Source organism: Pongo pygmaeus, chromosome 2 (assembly GCF_028885625.2).
Source record: "Pongo pygmaeus isolate AG05252 chromosome 2, NHGRI_mPonPyg2-v2.0_pri, whole genome shotgun sequence".
In the NCBI taxonomy this organism is placed as follows: domain Eukaryota; kingdom Metazoa; phylum Chordata; class Mammalia; order Primates; family Hominidae; genus Pongo; species Pongo pygmaeus.
The window spans coordinates 103,640,981-103,661,098 of NC_085930.1; the positions used below are offsets into that span (position 1 = coordinate 103,640,981).

At 44.5% G+C, this 20,118-nt stretch overlaps 1 protein-coding gene across 5 annotated transcripts in view; it reads right to left on the reverse strand.

Moving 5' to 3' along the window:
- Window positions 1–20,118, reverse strand: part of RBM6 (RNA binding motif protein 6) — a 139,396-nt gene that overhangs the window by 104,179 nt on the left and 15,099 nt on the right. For 2 of the 5 annotated variants that reach the window (XM_054481975.2, XM_063661107.1), the window contains exons 2-4: window positions 12,128–12,237; window positions 6,065–7,343; window positions 2,753–2,842 (exon numbers count right to left, since the gene is read on the reverse strand). In XM_054481975.2, the coding sequence (XP_054337950.1) occupies window positions 2,753–2,842; window positions 6,065–7,343; window positions 12,128–12,171 (1,413 nt within the window). In that variant the 5' untranslated portion in view covers window positions 12,172–12,237. Of the gene's footprint in view, window positions 1–2,752; window positions 2,843–6,064; window positions 7,344–12,127; window positions 12,240–20,118 lie in introns of those variants that run through there. The other 3 variants (XM_063661109.1, XM_063661108.1, XM_063661111.1) reach the window with 2 other exon arrangements.

A 20,118-nucleotide genomic window follows, 5' to 3' on the forward strand; every position in this document is an offset into this window, starting at 1 on the left:
GCACTTTGGGAATCCAAGGCCGGTGGATAACCTGAGGTCAGGAGTTCCAGACCAGCCTGGCTAACATGGTGAAACCCCATTTCTACTAAAAATACAAAAATTAGCTGGGTGTGGTGGCACACGCCTGTAATCCCAGCTACTTGGAAGGCTGAGGTAGGAGAATCACTTGAACCTGGAAGGCTGAGGCTGCAGTGAGCTGAGATCATGACACCACACTCCAGCCTGGGCAACAGAGCAAGACTTTATCTTAAAAAAAAAAAAAAATTGGCCGGGCATGGTGGCTCACACCTGTAATCTCAGCACTTTGGGAGGCCAAGGTGGGCAGATCACAAGGTCAGGAGATCGAGACCATCCGGGCTAACACGGTAAAACCCCATCTCTACTAAAAAATACGAGAAATTAGCCAGGTGTGGTGGCGGGCACCTGTAGTCCCAGCTACTTGGGAGGCTGAGGCAGGAGAATGGCGTGAACCCAGGAGGCAGAGCTTGCAGTGAGCCAAGATCGCACCACTGCATTCCAGCCTGGGCGAAAAAAAAAAAAAAAAAAAAAATTAGCCAGGAGTAGTGGCTCACACCTATAATCCCAGCTACTCGGGAGGATAGTTTGAGCCCAGGAGTTTGAGGCTGTAGTGAGCCTTGATTGGGCCACTGCACTCCAGTCTGGAGTACCCTGTCTCAAAAATAAATAAATAAATATTTTAAAATTCTCAGGTATATAGGAAAAGCAGGGCCAGAAGCAGTGGCTCACATCTGTAATCCCAGCACTTTGGGAGGCCGAGGCAGGCGGATCATGATGTCAGGGGATTGAGACCATCCTGGCTAACACGGTGAAACCCCGTCTCTACTAAAAATACAAAAAATTAGCCAGGCGTGGTAGCACATGCCTGTAGTCCCAGCTACTCAGGAGGCTGAGGCAGGAGAACCGTTTGAACCCGAGAGGCGGAGGTTGCAGTGACCCAAAATTGTGCCACTGCACTCCAGCCTGGGTGACAGAGCAAGACTCTGTCTCAAAAACAAACAAAATGCTGGGCGCGGTGGCTCATGCCTGTAATCTCAGCACTTTGAGAGGCCGAGGCGGGTGGATCACTTGAGGTCAGAAGTTCAAGATCAGCCTGACCAAGATGGTGAAACCCCATCTCTACTAAAAATACAAAAATCAGCCACGTGCAGTGGCAGGTGCTTGTAATCCCAGCTACTTGGGAGGCTGAGGCAGGAGAATCGCTTGAACCCTGGCGACAGAGGTTGCGGTGAGCCAAGATCGCGCCACTGCACTCCAGCCTAGGTGACAGAGTGAGACTCTGTCTCAAAAAAAAAAAAAAAAAGAAAAGCAGAAGAGCATAACCTTCAAAGGCTCAAGCTCTGAAATCATACTGTGTGCATTCCAAGCTCTCCGCTCACTTGCTGTGTAACCTGTTAGTGTCCAGTTTCTCATGTGTTAAATATAAAATGATGTACTGGGTTCATTACAGTCCAGGGCCACAGCACTTCCTCAGCATCAACTACCTGGGCAGTTCATTTCCCCATATTCAAATAAACTGTACTCTCACAGCATTCAGGCCTGGGCTCGAATGCCTCTTCCTCAGTGATGTCTCCCTAACTACACAATACAAAAAACAGCTCCATTAGCATGCATGCCTGTGGTCCCAGCTACTCAGGAGGCTGAGGTGGTAGGATCGATTGAGCCCAAGAGGTAGAAGCTGCAGTGAGCCGTGATTGTGCCACTGCACTCCAGCCTGGGCAACAAAGTGAGACGCTGCCTCAAAAAAATTAAAAATGGGCTGGGTGTGGTGGCTCATGCCTGTAATCGCAGCACTTTGGGAGGCAGAGGCAGGGAGATAACCTGAGGTCAGGAGTTCAAGACCAGCCTGACCGATATGGTGAAACTCCATCTCTACTAAAAGTACAAAAATTAGCTGGGCATGGTGGTGTGTGCCTGTAGTCCCAGCTACTCGGGAGGCTGCGGCAGGAGAACTGCTTGAACTGGGGAGGCGGAGGTTGCAGTGTGCCAAGGTCGCACCACACACTCCAGCCTGGGCAACAGAGCAAGACTCTGTCTCCGAGCTACAGGCCGAGCTACCATGCCCGGCCTGTACTTTAGTTTTCTTCAGAGTATTTATGCGCTGACTAAAATTGTGTAATCCTTTTGCTTGCTTTTTCATTATCCATGGAGGCAGTGACTTTATAATATACACTGCTGTGTCGCTCAGTATCTAGAACAATTACATACAGTAATGCTTAATATTTAGAGTGATTATATTAAATATGTGATAATTAAATGAACTAATGCTTGTAAGTATCACACAATGCCTGGCACAGAGCGAGCACTGCCATAAGTTCAGACTTAATTTAGTCAGCCAATCGTTTGATACAGGGCAGTTAGGCAGTTTCTAGTTTTTACTATTGTAAATAAACTGCATCCTTATGTACGTACTCCAGAAATAATATGCTCTGAAGGATGTGATCAGGTCTAAACACAGCAATCATTTGTCATAATTTTTTTTAACCTCACCTCAGTGAGTGCATGTATAAATGGTGAAATCTGAATAAACTTTATGTATTATACCAGGGTCAATTTCCTAGTTTAGATACTATACCACAGTTGTGCAAAATATTAACACTGAGGGAGGATGGGAAAAAAATACACAAGACCTCTCTGTGCATTTCTTTGCACCTTCTTGTGAATCTATAATTTTTCAAATTAAAAGGCTTTTTTTTAATTGACACAGAGAAACAGGAAAGAAGACACGCCTTACCTCTTCTTTTGTGGCATTTTCAGGCACCCCACTTAATCGAATAAGCCTGCTGGGTTTCTCCTCACTTGGGCCGGTCCTATAATCTTGATCCTTAAATTAAGAATGAAAAATTATTTCACAAATAAATACACTTTACTGTACAAAACACAAATCAACATGAAATTTAGCCACTCAGGATCAAAAATGATAATGACATATCATGTGAAGATATAAAAAATTACAATTTTCTCTATGTTCTGAGTGCCAGAATGTGACTTCAAATCATAAGAATGTAAATGTGCTAAGACCAAGTCTCACTGAAAGAGTCTTGAAAGTAAAGCAAAACATTACGAGAGACAAGACTGAGTAAGACTTTAATAACCAGAAAGACACACTAACATAGTCTCAAAACTGTAATTTTCTCAGCCTGGCCAACATGGTAAAACCGTCTCTACTAAAAATACAAAAATTAGCCAGCTGTGCTGTGCGCGCCTGTGGTCCCAGCTACTCAGGAGGCTGAGGCGGAAGAATTGCTTGAACCTGGGAGGCAGGGGTTTCAGTGAGCCAAGATTGTGCCACCGCACTCCAGCTTGGGTGACAGAGCGAGACCCCCGTTTCAAAAAAAAAAAAAAGAAAAATTTCCCTGGTCTGAGAGCTGGAGAATGGGCTGTAAACTAGCAGTACTTCATACCTCTGGTGAGAGCAGATGACTAGATAATGTCTTTTTTTTTTTTTGAGACAGTGTCGCTCTGTCGCCTAGGCTGGAGTGCAGTGGCACAATCTCAGCTCACTGCAGCCTCCGTCCCCCAGGTTCAAGCAATTCTCCTGCCTCAGCCTCCCAAGTAGTTGGGATTACAGGCGCCCACCTCCACACCTGGCTAGTTTTGGTTTTTGGTTTTTTTTTTTTTTTTTCAGATAGAGTTTCACTCTTGTTGCCCAGGCTGGAGTGTAATAGTGCAACCTCTGCCTCCCTGCAACCTCTGCCTCCCAGGTTCAAGTGATTCTCCTGCCTCAGCCTCCCGAGTAGCTGGGATTACACGCATGCACCACTACGCCCAGCTAATTTTGTATTTTTCGTAGAAATGGGGTTTCTCCGTGTTGGTCAGGCTGGTCTCAAACTCACGACCTCAAATGATCCGCCTGTCTCAGCTTCCCAAAGTGTTGGGATTACAGGCGAGAGCCACCACGCCTGGCCTAATTTTTGTTATTTTTAGTAGAGATGGGGTTTCACCATGTTGACCAGGCTGGTCTTGAAATCCTGACCTCAAATAATCTGCCCACCTTTGCCTCCCAAAGTGTTGGGATTACAGGCGTGAGCCGCTGTGCCTGGCCTTATTTTTCTTTCCCCCCCTCATTCTCTCCTGAGGTTGCACCACACTGGTCTCAAGCTCCTGGCCTCAAGTGATCCTCCCACCTCAGCCTACTAAAGTGCTGAAATTACAAGCATAGGCCACTGTACCTGGCCAAATCTACTTTAAAAGAGAATACCTTCATTGTAAAATTACAAATATAACCCTCCTTGCTTAAATCATATATTCAAGAAGTTTAACATTTAAGTTAATTACGTTAGCTGCAAGAGGATAGTTGCAACATTAATATCAGCTCCTCACAACTAGGGAGACTCCTAAGTATTCTCTCAATGAATTTAAATAAGAAAATGATCCCTAAACAATCACAGGTCTAACTAAGCGAGAGTTGCAAGAGTCAACTCCCAAAGACATATACTTTCAAACTAAATTATCCCAAGGCATGTAAATCAGCATCATAAAACAAAATAATGAATAAACACACATCAAAAGGGTAGGGGCAGTGGCTCACTGCTGTAATCCCAGCACTTTGGGAAGCTAAGGTGGGGGGACTGCTTGAACCCAGGAATTTGAAACCAGCCTGGGCAATATGTTGCAACCTTCTGTCTACAAAAAAATACAAAAATTGCTGGCCAGGCATGGTGGTGCATGCCTATAATTCCAGCTCTTTGGGAAGCTGAGAAGGGTGGATCATTTGAGATCAGGGGTTCCAGCCCAGCCTAGGTAACATGCCTAAACTTCATCTCTACAAAAAAACACAAAAATTAGTCGGATTTGGTGGTGCACAACTACAGTCCCAGCTACTCAGGGGGCCGAGGCAGGAAGACTGCTTGAACACAGGAGGCGGAGGTTGCTGTGAGCCAAGATCATGCCGCTGCACTCCAGCCTAGGCAACACGGTGAGACTCCATCTCAAAAAAGAAAAAAAAAAAAAAAAAAGCTAACTAGGCATGGTGAAATATACCTGTAGTCCCAGCTTCCTGGAAGGCTGAGGCGGGGGAACCCCTTGAACCCAGGAGGTAGAGGTTGCAGTGAGCTGAGATCGCACCACTGTACTCCAGCCTGAGCGACAGAGCAAGACTCATTCTCAAAGAAAAAAAAAAAAACTAGCCAGGTGTAGTGGCTGGCGCACATCTGTAGTTCCAGCTACTCAGGAGGCTGAGGTGGGAGGATCGCTTGAGGCTGGGAGGTCAAGGCTGCAAGGAGCCATGATTACATCACCGCACTTCAGCCCAAGTGACAGAGCAAGACCGTATCTCAAATATATATATATAGTTCCTTCATATATACACACACATATATACACAAATGGAAAGTGAAGCAGGAAGAAGACAAAAAAACCATATATATATATGATCTGAGCTGAGGACCTTTTCTCTAGAGATTTACATTCCTACATTCCACTCCTGAATACAAATTTTGCTTTCTAATGGTTATGCAAGGATAAAAATAAAATGAAAAAAAAAAAAAAAAAAACTGGCCAGGCATGGTGGCTTATTCCTGTAATTCCAGCACTTTGGGAGGCTGAGGTGGGCAGATCATGAGGTCAGGAGTTTGAGATCAGCCTGGCCAACATGGTGAAACCCCATCTGCACTAAAAATACAAAAATTAACCGGGCATGGTGGCACATGCCTGTAATCCCTGCTACTCAGGAGGTTGAGGCAGGAAAATTGCTTGAACCTGGGAGGCGGAGGTTGCAGTGAGCTGAGATTATGTCACTGCACTCCAGCCTGGGTAACACAGCAAGACTCCGTTTCAAAAATAAATAAAATAAGTAAATAAATTTCACCCTTCACAAAAGTCTTATTTAAAAAAAAAAAAAGCAGGCCGGGCGAGGTGGCTCACACCGGGCGTTGTGGCGGGTGCCTGTAGTCTCAGCTACTCGGGAGGCTGAGGCAGGAGAATGGCATGAACCCGGGAGGCAGAGCTTGCAGTGAGCAGAGATCGCACCACTGCACTCCAGGCTGGGCGACAGAGCAAGACTCTGTCTCAAAAAAAAAAAAGGCAATCCACCCCATCAACATACCTGAAGGTCCCGTTGGGCATCTCGGGCAGTTTTGCCCTCTGGAAAAGACTTGCTCTGGCCATAGCCAAACATCTGGCTTCCTGGCAGCCTATGATCCACATCACGGTACTCCATGCTTCTGTAATCGGTGTCTTGCCGCCCAAGAAAGTCCAGACCGCCTTCTTCTTTAAACAGACCAGCATCTGAACTCTGCTGTTCACCTCCAGAAAGCTGTGACTTATCTTGGTCTTGAACTGGACTTTGGCTGTTCTGAAAGTCTGCTGGAGACTCATGTTCAAAGGCTACACCTTGTGTTTCTCTTTCTCTTGTTTCTGAATGCTCAAATTCTCCCTTCTGAATGCCAAAAGCAGGCATTTCTATCGTATGGTCATGTGTGGATTCTTCTCTCCTGTTCACATTCATACCAGAATGTTCTCTATCTTGTGTAGAGGGCTGAATGTAATCCAAAATATTTGGATCCACAGGGGGCATCTCCCTATCTTTAAATTGCATACAAGATCCCATCTCTCTGCCCCTAAAATCCTGATCAGTCCTAGACCGGTGTCTACCTCTGAAATCTGAATGTGGCGTATCCCTGTCCCTAAAGTCTAGATCAGTAGTACCTGAACCTCGGCCTCTAAAGTCTACTTGTGTTCCGTCTTTATCTCTGAAGTCCAAATCAGATACATCTCTATTCCTAAAATCAGAACGGGACTGTTCTCTGGCCCTAAAATCCAAATCTGATAAATCCCTTCCCCTAAAATCTGCATGGGATCCATCCCGGCCTCTAAAATCTAAATCATAAGTGCCCCGGCCCCTGAAGTCAGATGGAGGAGCATCCCTACCTCTGAAGTCAACAGCGTGAGCATCCCTGTCTCTGTAGTTCATGTGAGGTGCCTCCCTACCTCTATAATCCATAGAAGTACCATCTCCACCCCTATAGTCCATAGGTAGTCCTTCTCTATCCCGAAAATCCCCAGAATGTATGTCCCTACCCCTGAAGTCCAACTGTGATGAATCTCTGCTCTGGAAATCTGAAGACGAAAAATCTCCCCCCCTGAAATCATGTCCAGGTCCCTCCCCTCCTCGATAGTCACCATGCGGTCCGTCTCTAGCTCCATAGCTGAAAGAATGCTCCTCTACATTTGCAAAAGGAGGCCCCGAATGCCCCTGGAAATCAAAGGGAAGTGAATCTCTGCCAGGAAAGTTGCCAGAGTGTCTCTCTTGAGCATGACTCTTAAGGGGAGGAGGAGGATAATCCCTGTTCCACCCGGGAGCAAACCTTTCTTCTTGGCTCCCACTGTAGAAACAAAGACAGTGTTATTCATATTGTCCAGAGAGTTTGAAATCTACACACCAGCATATTCTTCTCTAATCACAGCACATTCTTCTGTAAACATTTTTTTTTTTTTTTGGCAGAGTTCTGTAACAAGGTCCTAGATCTGCAGAAAACAGCAAAGTTTTGCTATTTTAAGACGAAGTGGCGGAGTAAACTTTTATGCTCCCATTTCAGTACACGAGGAAAGTCAACACAAGGTTTTCAACATGACTGCTGCAGAAAAAGCTTTCACCCAGTCCTGCAACAGGGAAAATCCGCAATACCAAATAAGCTAACAATGGTGACATGCTACAAAAATTTCCATTTCCTACAGCCAGGGAACTTAAGAATTCCAAGGTCAACATGACGATTCCTATATATCAGAAAAATCAATGCACTGTAAATTTCTTACAGTAAGTTTCAGGAGGTATCTTTCTCACTGCTGCATCCAGCGGTAACATTTAAAAATATTTTATTACAGATACAGCATGGACACCACCCAATCAAAATGGATGCAGGCCCAAAAAGAAGAAACACTGGTTGTAAATCACCAGTAGGAACAAGCACACCAGTGTTCACCAGCTGAGCATCAGCCCTGGCTGCATCTAAATCCCAGTTCTACAGTGGCTCCACCAAGAAGCACTCTAACCTGGCTCCTATTATAACTACCCAAGGGTATCACAGAAGGTAGAAGTTAGTATGAATCATGCCACAAAGCATGTATAAGTCATCTAAGCCACGCAACAGCATCCAGGGGCTTAATGCTGAGATGGACCTAGAGAGAGCATTAGGCCTTCAAGCATGATCCCCATGACCCAAATGAAGAAGCTGATATTCCATATTCCAATGTCTCATGCTACTCTTTCATGGCAATAAAATACATTTTAAAAATAGACATAGTATTAGATGTACATTCTCAATTTATAGAACTCAAGAGATAAACAAGATGTGACCTAATCTTTCATACCACCCAATTTCTTCCCTTTGCCTAACCTCCAGGGCATTTTACATGTTTTGGCTTCAGTCCAAGATTCCCTAAACTAGTTCAAGTAGGCAATTAGGCACCTAGGATCCTAGGTAGGGAGACATGAAAAAGGAAAACATGAAAAGACCTGAAGGGTCATCTGTCATTCAGCAGTAAAACAAAAGCATTAAGATATTAATACCAACTCAATTCTTGCCTCCCAGAACATACAGGGTCTATCATAAGGCCCTTCTGAGCTCAGACTGCGCTACTATAGTAAAATTCAAAGGACAACTGATTCTGGGTCACTCAGTTCAAGAGAAATAGCTGCAATGCCAAACCCTTTCTTTCTCTTTTTCTTTTTTTCTGAGACGGAGTCTCGCTCTGTTGCCCAGGCTGGAGTGCAATGGCGTGATCTTGGTTCACTGCAGCCTCCGCCTCCTGGGTTCAAGCAATTCTCGTGCCTCAGCCTCCAGAGTAGCTGGGATTACAGGCACGCGCCACCATGCCCAGCTAATTTTTATATTTTTAGTAGAGATGGGGTTTTACCATGCTGCCCGGGCTGGTCTTGAATTCTTGACCTCAGGTGAGCCACCCGTCTCGGTCTCCCCAAGGTTAGGGTTACAGGCGTGAGCCACCATGCCCGCCAACCCTTTCTTAAAGTAATAAGAACTTAACAACATTAACCTAAACACTAGAATGATGTACATTTAATGGATTTTCAGAACATGATGACTTCCACTGACCCCCATTAACACTAGTTATGTCTATGTGGTTCATCATAAGAGGAGCAAGTTTAAATGTTCTTCTCTTTTTTTTTTTTTTTGAGATGAAGTCTCGCTCTGTCGCCCAGGCTGGAGTGCAGTGGCGCGATCTTGGCTCACTGCAAGTTCTGCCTCCCGGGTTCACGCCACTCTCCTGCCTCAGCTTCTCGAGGGGCTGGGACTACAGGCGCCCGCCACCACGCCCAGCTAATTTTTTTGTATTTTTTGTAGAGGCGGGGTTTCACCATCTTAGCCAGGATGGTCTTGATCTCCTGACCTCGTGATCCACCCGCCTTGGCCTCCCAAAGTGCTGGGATTACAGGCGTGAGCCACCACGCCTGGCCTAGATATTCTTCTTAAGCAATACAATTTAACACTAAAATTAAGATGTTACCACTAAATACAGTGTCTCCCATGTTTAAAATCATTCAAGTCTTTCTTGCAGGAAGATTTAAGCTTCATCAGACACGCATGGGATGAGGACTGAGGTATGAAATCTACATGTTTTCTGACCAGAACACATCCAACATGGCCTAAGGATTATCTTACTCTTCTAAATTAAGATCAAATAGATTTAGAGTAACTTACTGTAGCAGGGTTCTTAGATTTGTATTTTATACAGACTAATCAAGAAACCATTCTACTAATATATCAGTAGTTATGAAAATTATTTTCAACCAAATAAAAACAAATTTTAAAAGAAAAATTCAAAGGAAACGTAACAAAATCATTTTCCTATATCTGTTTTGGTTCAACTTAGTTCCCAAAAACTGTCTCCCTCCTGGTCAAAGATCTTAAAAAACAGCATATAATGACTTACATTTAAACTAAAATTAACGTGGGAAAATATAATTTTAAATAAGTTTAAACAAATCAAAGACAAATGTTCTAAATTTGAAAAAAGTTAGATAATAGGGCTAAATTAACCTAACATTTCTGAATGCTTACCTAAACCACGTTAATTCTATAAGAAATAGTCTTACTTACAAAATAGTTACCCATAAATATAAGTAATAAGAGGATAGATTACAACCTAAATATTTTTAAATGGTAACGTACAACCCCATTGATCTAGATGAGAGGTCAGGAAAGTTTTTCCATGAAGAGCCAGTTCATAAATATATCAGATTTTGTGGGTTATACAATCTCTGTTACAACTATTCAACTCTGCCATCATAGCATGAAAGCAGCCATACACAATCTGCAAACGAGTAACAGTGGCTGTTTTCCAATAAAACTTTATTTATAAAAACAGGCTATCGGCTGTAGTTTGCTGACTACTGATCTAATCCTTAGTATTTTGAAAAAAAAAAATTACCCAACATCACACAGTTGTTTTAATTTAAAGACCAATCTGTCATTCAGCATTTATAAAATACTAGTTTTACTAAACATTATATGGATTTTCTAAACTCAGTTCTCTACCTAAATTTTTCATTGGAACTCCAAGCTTCAGAACAATGAATGAGAACATCTGTTGCATTTAAGTAATAAAATCTTGCAGATTGCCAATCCAAATGGTAGGTGCGGTGGCTCACACTTATAGTCCCAGCACTTTGGGAGGCTGAGGTAGGTAGATCACTTGAGGTCAGGAGTTTGAGATCAGCCTGGCCAACATGGTGAAATGCCATCTCTACTAAAAAAAAAATACAATAATTAGCCAGGAATGGTGGCATACACCTGTAGTCCCAGCTACTCGGGAGGCTAAGGCAGGAGAATCACTTGAACTCAGGCGGCAGAGGCTGTAGTGAGCTGAGATCATACCCCTGCACTCCAGCATGGGCAACAGAGTGAGACTCCATTTTGAAAAAAGGAAAAAAAAAGAAAATGTACTAGTAATAGAATTTTCAACTGGAGCAACAATACTTATGAATGCATACATTTAAAGGTCAGATTTATTTGCTATGTACCAAGTAAAACCAAAAAAGTCACATTCGTATAGCATCTCATTAATTGTAAACACAATACGAAAAATGCTTAAATACTAGTTAAAATACAGTGTGTATTATACTAGCTATAAAAAAATTAATTCCCTACAAATTTAAAATACAACCTATTTACAACTAAATGCTACCACTTTCTCCACTCTTCTTGGTACCAAGTAACCCCTAAAATTGAGAGATGGCTTAGCAAACTGCATCAACATGCCACAGACAAGGCACAGCTCTGAATTCTAGACATAAATTAGTGAACTCGATACAACTTTTATAAACATTTATGTACATTTTGCTAGCTTTCCTTACTAGCCAAATATGTATTCCTTTGCTAAAAGACAAAAAGAAATAAAATATTTGGGTATTTTTTAATATTAAAATAATGAAATTAGCCAGGCATAGTGGCACGCGCCTGTAATCCCAGCTACTCAGAAGGCTGAGGCAGGAGAATCGCTTGAACACAGGAGGCGGACGTTGCAGTAAGTCAAGATCGCACCACTGCACTTCAGCCTGGGAGACAGAGAGAGACTCTTGTCTCAAAAAACAAACAAATAAATAAAATTTTAAAATGCTATGTGACAAAACATTTGGCATGCTGGGTATTCAATTCAGTCTCACAATCATTTTCGAAATTATTTTCCAAATTGAGTTTCTATTTTTCTTTTTTTGTTTGTTTTTTTGTTTTGGTTTTGAGACAGAGTCTTCCTCTGTCGCCCAGGCTGGAGGGCAGTGGCGCGATCTCGGCTCACTGCAAGCTCCGCCTCCCAGGTTCACGCCATTCTCCTGCTTCAGCCTCCCGAGTAGCTGGGACTACAGGCGCCCGCCACCACGCCCGGCTAATTTTTTTGTATTTTTTAATAGAGATGGGGTTTCACCGTGATAGCCAGGATGGTCTCGATCTCCTGACCTCGTGATCTGCCCGCCTAAGCCTCCCAAAGTGCTGGGATTACAGGCGTGAGCCAATGCGCCCAGCCGAATTTCTATTTTTAAAAAATCAGAAACTATTTCTCCACAGAGAAAATATCTTCATTTATAGTAGGCGAAAATGTTACACATTTATAATTAAAATACTGGCAATTTCAATATTCAAATTTGAGAGCTTACCGAAAAGGTCCAGTTCTGTTAGCAGGTCGAGGATCCCCCCACATCTCTTTTTATCAAGAGGGCCCCAACAAGTAGATCCTTTTTCTACCAAATTCTGGTTATAGCAGTACCTGTACAAAATAAACCACAAAAATTAGTACTTTAGAATGTGAATTAAAAGCTAAACTAGTTTCCCACTGCTTGGTTTATCAGCAGCAATAATTTTGAAGGTCCTTCTTTTCTTTTTTTTTTGAGACGGAGTCTCGCTCTGTCACACAGGCTGGAGTGCAGTGGCGCCACTCAGCTCACTGCAAGTTCCGCCTCCTGGGTTCATGCCATTCTCCTGCCTCAGCCTCCCGAGTATCTGTGACTACAGGCGCCCGCCACCGCGCCCAGCTAATTTTTTGTATTTTTAGTAGAGACAGGGTTTCACCGTGGTCTAGATCTCCTGACCTCGTGATCCACCCGCCTAGGCCTCTCAAAGTGCTGGGATTACAGGCGTGAGCCACCGTGCCCGGCCTTCTTTTTCTTTTTTGTTTTTAAGAGATGGAGTCTCGCTCTGTCGCCCAGGCTGGAGTGCAAAGGCATGATCTCAGCCCACTGCAACCTCTGGGTTCAAGCAATTCTCCTGCCTCAGCCTCCCCAGTAGCTAGGACTACAGGCGCCCGCCACCGCGCCTGGCTAATTTTTTGTATTTTTAGTAGAGACGGGGTTTACCGTGGTCTCGATCTCCTGACCTCATGATCCGCCTGCCTCGGCCTCCCAAAGTGCTGGGATTACAGGCGTGAGCCACAGCGCCCAGTCTTCTTTTTTTTTTTTTTTTTAAGAGATGGAGTCTCGCTTTTTTGCCCAGGCTGAAGTGCAAAGGCGCGATCTCAGCCCACTGCAACCTCTGGGTTCAAGCAATTCTCCTGCCTCAGGCTCCCAAGTAGCTAGAACTACAGGCGCATGCCGGCCGCCCAGCTAATTTTTTTGTATTTTAGTAGAGACAGGTTTTCACTGTGTTACCCAGGCTGGTCTCAAACTCCTGAGCTCAAGCAATCCGCCTGCCTCGGCCTCCCAAAGTGCTAGGATTATAGGCATGAGCCACCACGTCCAGCTGGAAGTCACTTTTAAACACTTACATCACTTACATATTAAATTTATAATAAGAAAAATACTTTTTTTTTTTTTTTTTAAGACAGAATCTCTCTCTGTGGCCCAGGCTGGAGTCCAGTGGCACGATCTCAGCCTACCACAACCTCTGCCTCCCAGGTTCAAGCGATTCTTCTGCCTCAGCCTCCCGAGTAGCTGGGACTACAGGCACGCGTCACCATGCCCAGCTAATTTTTGTATTTTTAGTAGAGATAGGGTTTCACCATATTGGCCAGGCTGGTCTTGAATTCCTAACATCGTGATCCACCCCCTCGGCCTCCCAAAGTGCTGGGATTACAGGCGTGAGCCACTGTGCCCGGCCAGAAAAATACATTTTTAATTAAAATGTGTACTCTGGGGTCGGGCACAGTGGCTCATACCTGTAACCTCAACACTTTGGGAGGCCAAGGCAGGCAGACCGCTTGAGCCAAGGAGTTTGAGACCAGCCTGGGCAACACGGCAAAACCCCATCTCTACAAAAAATACAAAAATTACCAGAACTTTGGGAGGCTGAGGCAGGTGGATGACTTGAGGTCAGGAGTTCGAGACCAGCCTAGGCAACATGGTGAAATCTCATCTCTACTAAAAACACAAAAATTAGCCAGGTGTGGTGGCAGGCACCTGTAATCCCAGCTACGCAGGAGGCAGAGGCAGGAGAAACGCTTGAACCTGGGAGGCGGAGGCTACAGTCAGCCAAGATCATGCCACTGCACTCCAGCCTGGGTGACAGAGCGAGACTCCATCTTAAAAAATATATATACAAAAATTGGCCAGACATGGTGACTATGTGTAGTCGCAGCTTCTTGGAAGGCTGAAGTGGGGGAGGATCGCTTGAACCCAGGAGGTTGAGGCTGCAGTGAGCCAAGATCGCACCACTACGAATATTCCAGCTCAGGAAACAGAGTGAGACTGTCTCAAAAAAAAAAAAAAAAAAGGGTACTCTGGGCACCATAAACTTTTCAATGTGCTATGAATGCTTCACATTTACTAAATGAAATAAGTATTTACTGATTTTTCTAGTGCTCACTAGCCCTTCCTTTTTGGAAACAGCACTGTAGTATCAACCCCACTGTCTCAGACCTGATCGGACACCATCCAGCATGACCAATCGGAATAATCTATTACCCTCACCACAATCATTGCTTTGAAGACAGACATGTAACTCAAGTCAAGATAAGAAGTTATTTCCAGGACCTTTGTTATAGCTACTGAAAAAGAGGCAAATCTTCATGACCTTGGATTTGGCAATGATTTCTTAAATATGATCCCTACAGCACAAGGAACTTTAAAAGAAAAAGTAGATAAAGGGACTTCATCAAAATGTAAAACTTCTGTGTATCAAAGGACACTATAAAGAGAGTAAAAAGACAGCCCATAGGTCATCAAAATGGCAGACTAGGAAGTTTCAAGGTCTCATTCCTTCATAGAAACATCAGAAAAACAAGTAGTAACTGTCTGAACCAACTTTGACAGAGTTTTAGAAAAGAGTCAAAGGTTTACAAGCAAATATCCAATGAAGAAAAAGCCATCTTCAAAACAGAAGGAAAGTTCTGTGGTGTTTTTACTCAACCTTGCCCTACCCCCCTCCAGCATGGCAGTGTTTTTTGTCTTAAAGCAGCAGAAGCCCAATTCCCAGCTCCCTCCCTCAAAGAGCAAAGCAGACCTTATTTGCAAATTATCATACATATCTGTTCTACCCTGTCTGCAGGGGTATTTGAAGGACAGACATAAGGTGCAGGCTTCTATTTCAACCTAATACAAAACTCAGGCAGAGAAAGCAGCAGGTATTGCTAATGAAAGCTGCAGAGCAGACTACAGACTAACAGGCACTTGGGGCAAGAGATTAGATAGATGCCCACAGAAGTTGAGGTGAAACTCTTCTGCAAATTAGGACTTTCCAAAGCAACCAGTATATCAGGAAACTTATAAAGCCATATGAATGTCAAGGCAAAATGTATGATCATACAAGACCTAGGCCGGGCGTGGGGGCTAATGTCTGTAATCCCTGCACTTTGGGAGGCTGAGGCAGGTGGATCACTTGAGGTCAGGAGATCGAGACCAGCCTGGCCAACATGGTGACACCCATCTCTACTAAAAATGCAAAAAATTAGCCGGGCATAGTGGCGGGCACCTGTACTCCCAGCTACTTGGGAGGCTGCGGCAGGAGAATGACTTGAACCCTGGAGGTGGAGGTTGCAGTGAGCCGAGATCACGCCACTGCACTCCAGCCTGGGCAACAGAGCAAGACTCCGTCTCAAAAAAAAAAAAAAAAAAAAAAAAAAAAAAAAAACCCTAAATATAAATTGCCAACCAACAATTCTGTATATGACAAAAACTGTCCTTCAAAAAATAAGGAAAAAAATTGGCCGGGTGCAGCGGCTCACACCTGTAATCCCAGCACTTTGGGAGGCCAAGGCGTGCAGATCACAAGGTCAGGAGATCGAGACCATCCTGACTAACACAGTGAAACCCCGTCTCTACTAAAAATACAAAAAAAAAAAAAAAAAAAAAAAAAAAAAATTAGCCAGGCGTGGTGGCTGACACCTGTAGTCCCAGCTACTCATGAGGCTGAGGCAGGAGAATGGTGTGAACCCAGGAGGCGGAGCTTGCAGTGAGCCGAGATCACGCCACTGCACTCCAGCCTGGGCGACAGAGCGAGACTCCATCTCAAAAAAAAAAAAAGGAAAAAAATCAAGACATTCTCAGATAACAAAAGCTGAGGGAGGCTCATTACCACTATACAGACCTTGTAAGAAATGCTAAAAGGGAATTCTTCAGTCCGGGCACGGTGGCTCACGTCTGTAATCCCAGCACTTTGGGAGGCCAAAGTGGGTTGGTCACGAGGTCAGGAGTTCGAGACCAGCCTGGCCAAGATGGTGAAACCCGTCTCTACTAAAAATACAAAAATTAGCCAGGTGCGGTAGCAGGCACCTGTAATCCCAGCTAGTCAGGAGGCTGAGGCAGAAGAATCGCTTCAACTTGGAGGTGGGGGTTGGTTGCAGTGAGCTGAGATCATGCCATGGCACTCAGCACTCCAGCCAGGGCAACAGAGTGAGACTCCATTTTTACTAAAAAAAAAAAAAAAAAGGAATTCTTCAGAATGAATTTTTTTTTTTTTGAAATAGAGTCTTGCTCTGTTGCCAAGGCTGGAATGCAGTTGAGCGATCTGGGCTCACTGCAAGCTCCGCCTCCCGGGTTCACGCTATTCTCCTGCCTCAGCCTCCCGAGTAGCTGAGACTATAGGCACCCACCGCCAAGCCAGCTAATTTTTTTTTTTTCTTGTATTTTTAGTGGAGACGGGGTTTCACCATGTTAGCCAGGATGGTCTCGATCTCCTGACCTCGTGATCCACCCACCTCAGCCTTCCAAAGTGCTGGGATTACAGGTGTGAGCCACCGCCTCCAGCCTTTTGTGTTTTTAGTAGAGACGGGGTTTCACTGTGTTAACCAGGATGGTCTCGATCTCCTGACCTTGTGATCTGCCTGCCTCAGCCTCCCAAAGTGCTGGGATTACAGGTGTGAGCCACCGCGCCCGGCCCAGAATGAATTTTTAAAAGCTAGACATGAAGCCATGTGAAGAAATAAAGATCTCGACCGGGTGCGGTGGCTGACACCAGTAATCCCAGCACTTTGGGAGGACGAGGTGGGTAGATCACCTGAGGTCAGGAGTTCAAGACCAGCCTGGCCAACATGGCAAAACCCCGTCTCTACTAAAAATACAAAAATCAGCCAGGTGTGGTGGCGTACAACTACAGTCCCAGCTACTCAGGAGCCTGAGGCAAGAAAATCTTTTGAACCCAGGAGGCAGAGGTTGCAGTCAGCTGAGATCGCGCCATTGCACTCCAGCCTGGGCGAAAGAGCAAGACTCCATCTCAAAAAAAAAAAAAAGAAAGAAAGATCTCTGGTAAAGGCAAATACAGGGGCAACTGTAAAAACTAGCATTATTGCAATTTTGCTTTGTAACTCCCGCTTTTCACTTTCAACGTGATCTAAAAGATAGATGCATAAAAAATTATTAATCTAGGTTACTGAGATACGATTTACAAAGATGTAATACATGACTTAACAGAAAAGGAAAGAGAAAGGAGCTGGATAGAAGCAGAGATTTGTATACTATGGAACTTAAGTTAGTATAAATTCAAATTAGATTATAACTGTGAGATGTTAAGTGTAATTCCCATGGTAACTGCAAAGAATATATCTTTAGAATACACATAAGAAAATGAAGTTGCCTCCTTATGCACTAAAAAGAAAAAAAAAGAAAATGAGAAGGGGCTAGGCACAGTGGTTCATGCTTGTTGTCCTAGCACAACAAGCACTGGGAGGCTGAGGCAGGAGGATTGCTTGAGCTCAGGAGTTTGAAACCACCATTGGCCATATAGTGAGAGTCTATCTCTACTTCAAAAAAAAAAGAAAGAAAATGAGAAGAGAGTCAAAACATTTTCACAACAGGCCAGTGGCTAACATCTGTAATCCCAGCACTTCAGGAAGCCGATTGCTTGAGGCCAGGAGTTTGAGACCAGCCTAGGCAATACAGCAAGATCCCATCTCTATGAAAAATTTAAAAAACAAAAAAGGCAGGTGGCACATGTCTGCAGTTCCAGTTACTTGGGAAGAACGAAGCGGGAGGATTGCTTGAGTCCAGGAGTCCAAGGCTGCAGTGAGCTATGATCTCACCACTATTCTCCAACCTGGGCAACACAGCAAGACCCTGCCTCTTAAAAAGAAAAAATTAATAAAAAATTTAAAAAGCAGGCCAGGCGTGGTGACTTATGCCTGTAATCCCAGCACTTTGGGAGGCTGAGGCGGGTGGATCACCTGAGGTCTGGAGTTCGAGACCAGCCTGACCAACATGGAGAAACCCCGTCTCTACTAAAAATACAAAATTAGCTGGGCGTGGTGGCACATGCCTGTAAACTCAGCTACTCGGGAGGCTGAGGCAGGAGAATCGCTTGAACCCAGGAGGCGGAGGCTGCGGTGAGCCGAGATTATGCCATTGCACTCCAGCTTGGGCAACAAGAACGAAACTCCATCTCAAAAAAATAAATAAATAAATAATAAAAAATAAAAATAAAAAAAACAAAAAAAGCGTGGGCCAGGCGTGATGGCTCACACCTATAATCCCAGCACTTTGGGAAGCCAAGACGGGCGGATCACCTGAGGTCAGGAGTTCGAGACCAGCCTGACCAACATAGAGAAACCCCATCTCTATTAAAAATACAAAATTAGCCAGGCGTGGTGACGCATGCCTCTAATCCCAGCTACTCGGGAGGCAAAGGCAGGAGAATGCCTGAACCCCGGAGGCAGAGGTTGCGGTGAGCTGAAATCGTGCCACTGCACTCCAGCCTGGGCAACAAGAGTGAAACTCCGTCTCAAAAAAAAAAAAGGAGGGGAGGGGGCGGAAAGTGGCTAATGCCTGTAATCCAAACATTTTGGAAGGCTAAGGCAGGTAGATTGTTTGGGCCCAGTTCGAGACCAGCCTGGGCAACATGGCAAAACCCTATCTCTACAAAAAATACAAAAATTAGCCAGGCATGGTGGTGGCACACCTATAGTACCAGCTACTCAGGAGACTGGGACAGGAGGATCACTTGAGCCCAAAGTTGCAGTGAGCTGAGATTGTGCCACTGCACTATTTTGCTCACCAAAGCCTAGGCAACAGTCTCATGCTCTCAAAAAAAAAAAAAAAAAATTTTTTCCACTACAAAAAAAAAAAAAAAATCAGCTAAACATAAAAGTAGTAGCAAAATGGCAAAAGTCCTTATCAATAATTAAATGTAAATACTTTAAACTCTCTAATCACAAAATATTGGCAGAATATATATACATATATACACACACACACACACACACACACACACACACAGAGAGATACACAGAGAGAGAGAGAGACACAGAGAGAGAGACAGCGTTTTGCTCTTGACACCCAGGCTGGAGTGCAATGGCTCACTGCAACCACCGCCTCTCGAGTTCAAGCGATTCTCCTGCCTCAGCCTCCCAAGAAGCTGAGATTACAGGCGCCCACCAGTACACTCAGCTAATTTTTGTATTTTTAGTACAGACGAGGTTTCACCATGTTGGCCAGACTGGTCTCGAACTCCGAACCTCAGGTGATCCAACCCGCCTCAGCCTCCCAAAGGGCTGGGGTTACAGGCGTGAGCCACTGCGCCCAGCCTAGGATACATTTTTTAAAAACAGGGTTGGGCTGTGCGCGGTGGCTCATGCCTGTAATCCCACCTACTCGGAGGCTAAGGCAGGAGAATCGCTTGAACCTGGGAGGCGAAGGTTGCAGTGAGCCAAGATCATGCCACTGCATTCCAGCCTGGGCAACAAGAGCAAAACTTTGTTTCAAAAAATATATATATAAATATTATAAAGCCTAAATGCACATCAATAGAGACCCTATCTCTACAAAAAATATGAAAATTAACTGGATGTGGTAGCAGGTGTCTGTAGTCCCAAATACTGCAGAGGTTGAGGAAGGAGGATCCCGAGGCTTGATCCCAGGAGGCAGAGGTTGCTTAAGCCAAGATCAAGCCACTGCACTCCAGCCTGGGCAACAGAGAGAGACTCAGTCTCGAAAAAAAATACTATGCAACTCTAAGAATAAATAAAGTAGCTATGTTAATTGATACAGGATAAGCTATTATGTATTAAGTTTTAAAAACATGTGCAAGGCCGGGCGGGCGTGGTGGCTCACGCCTGTAATCCCAGCACTTTGGGAGGCCGAGGCAGGCGGGTCATGAGGTCAGGAGATCGAGGCCATCCTGGCTAACACAGTGAAACCCTGTCTCTACCTAAAATACAAAAAAATTAGCTGGGCGTGGCAGCGTGCGCCTGCAGTCCCAGCTGCTGGGGAGGCTGAGGCAGGAGAATGGT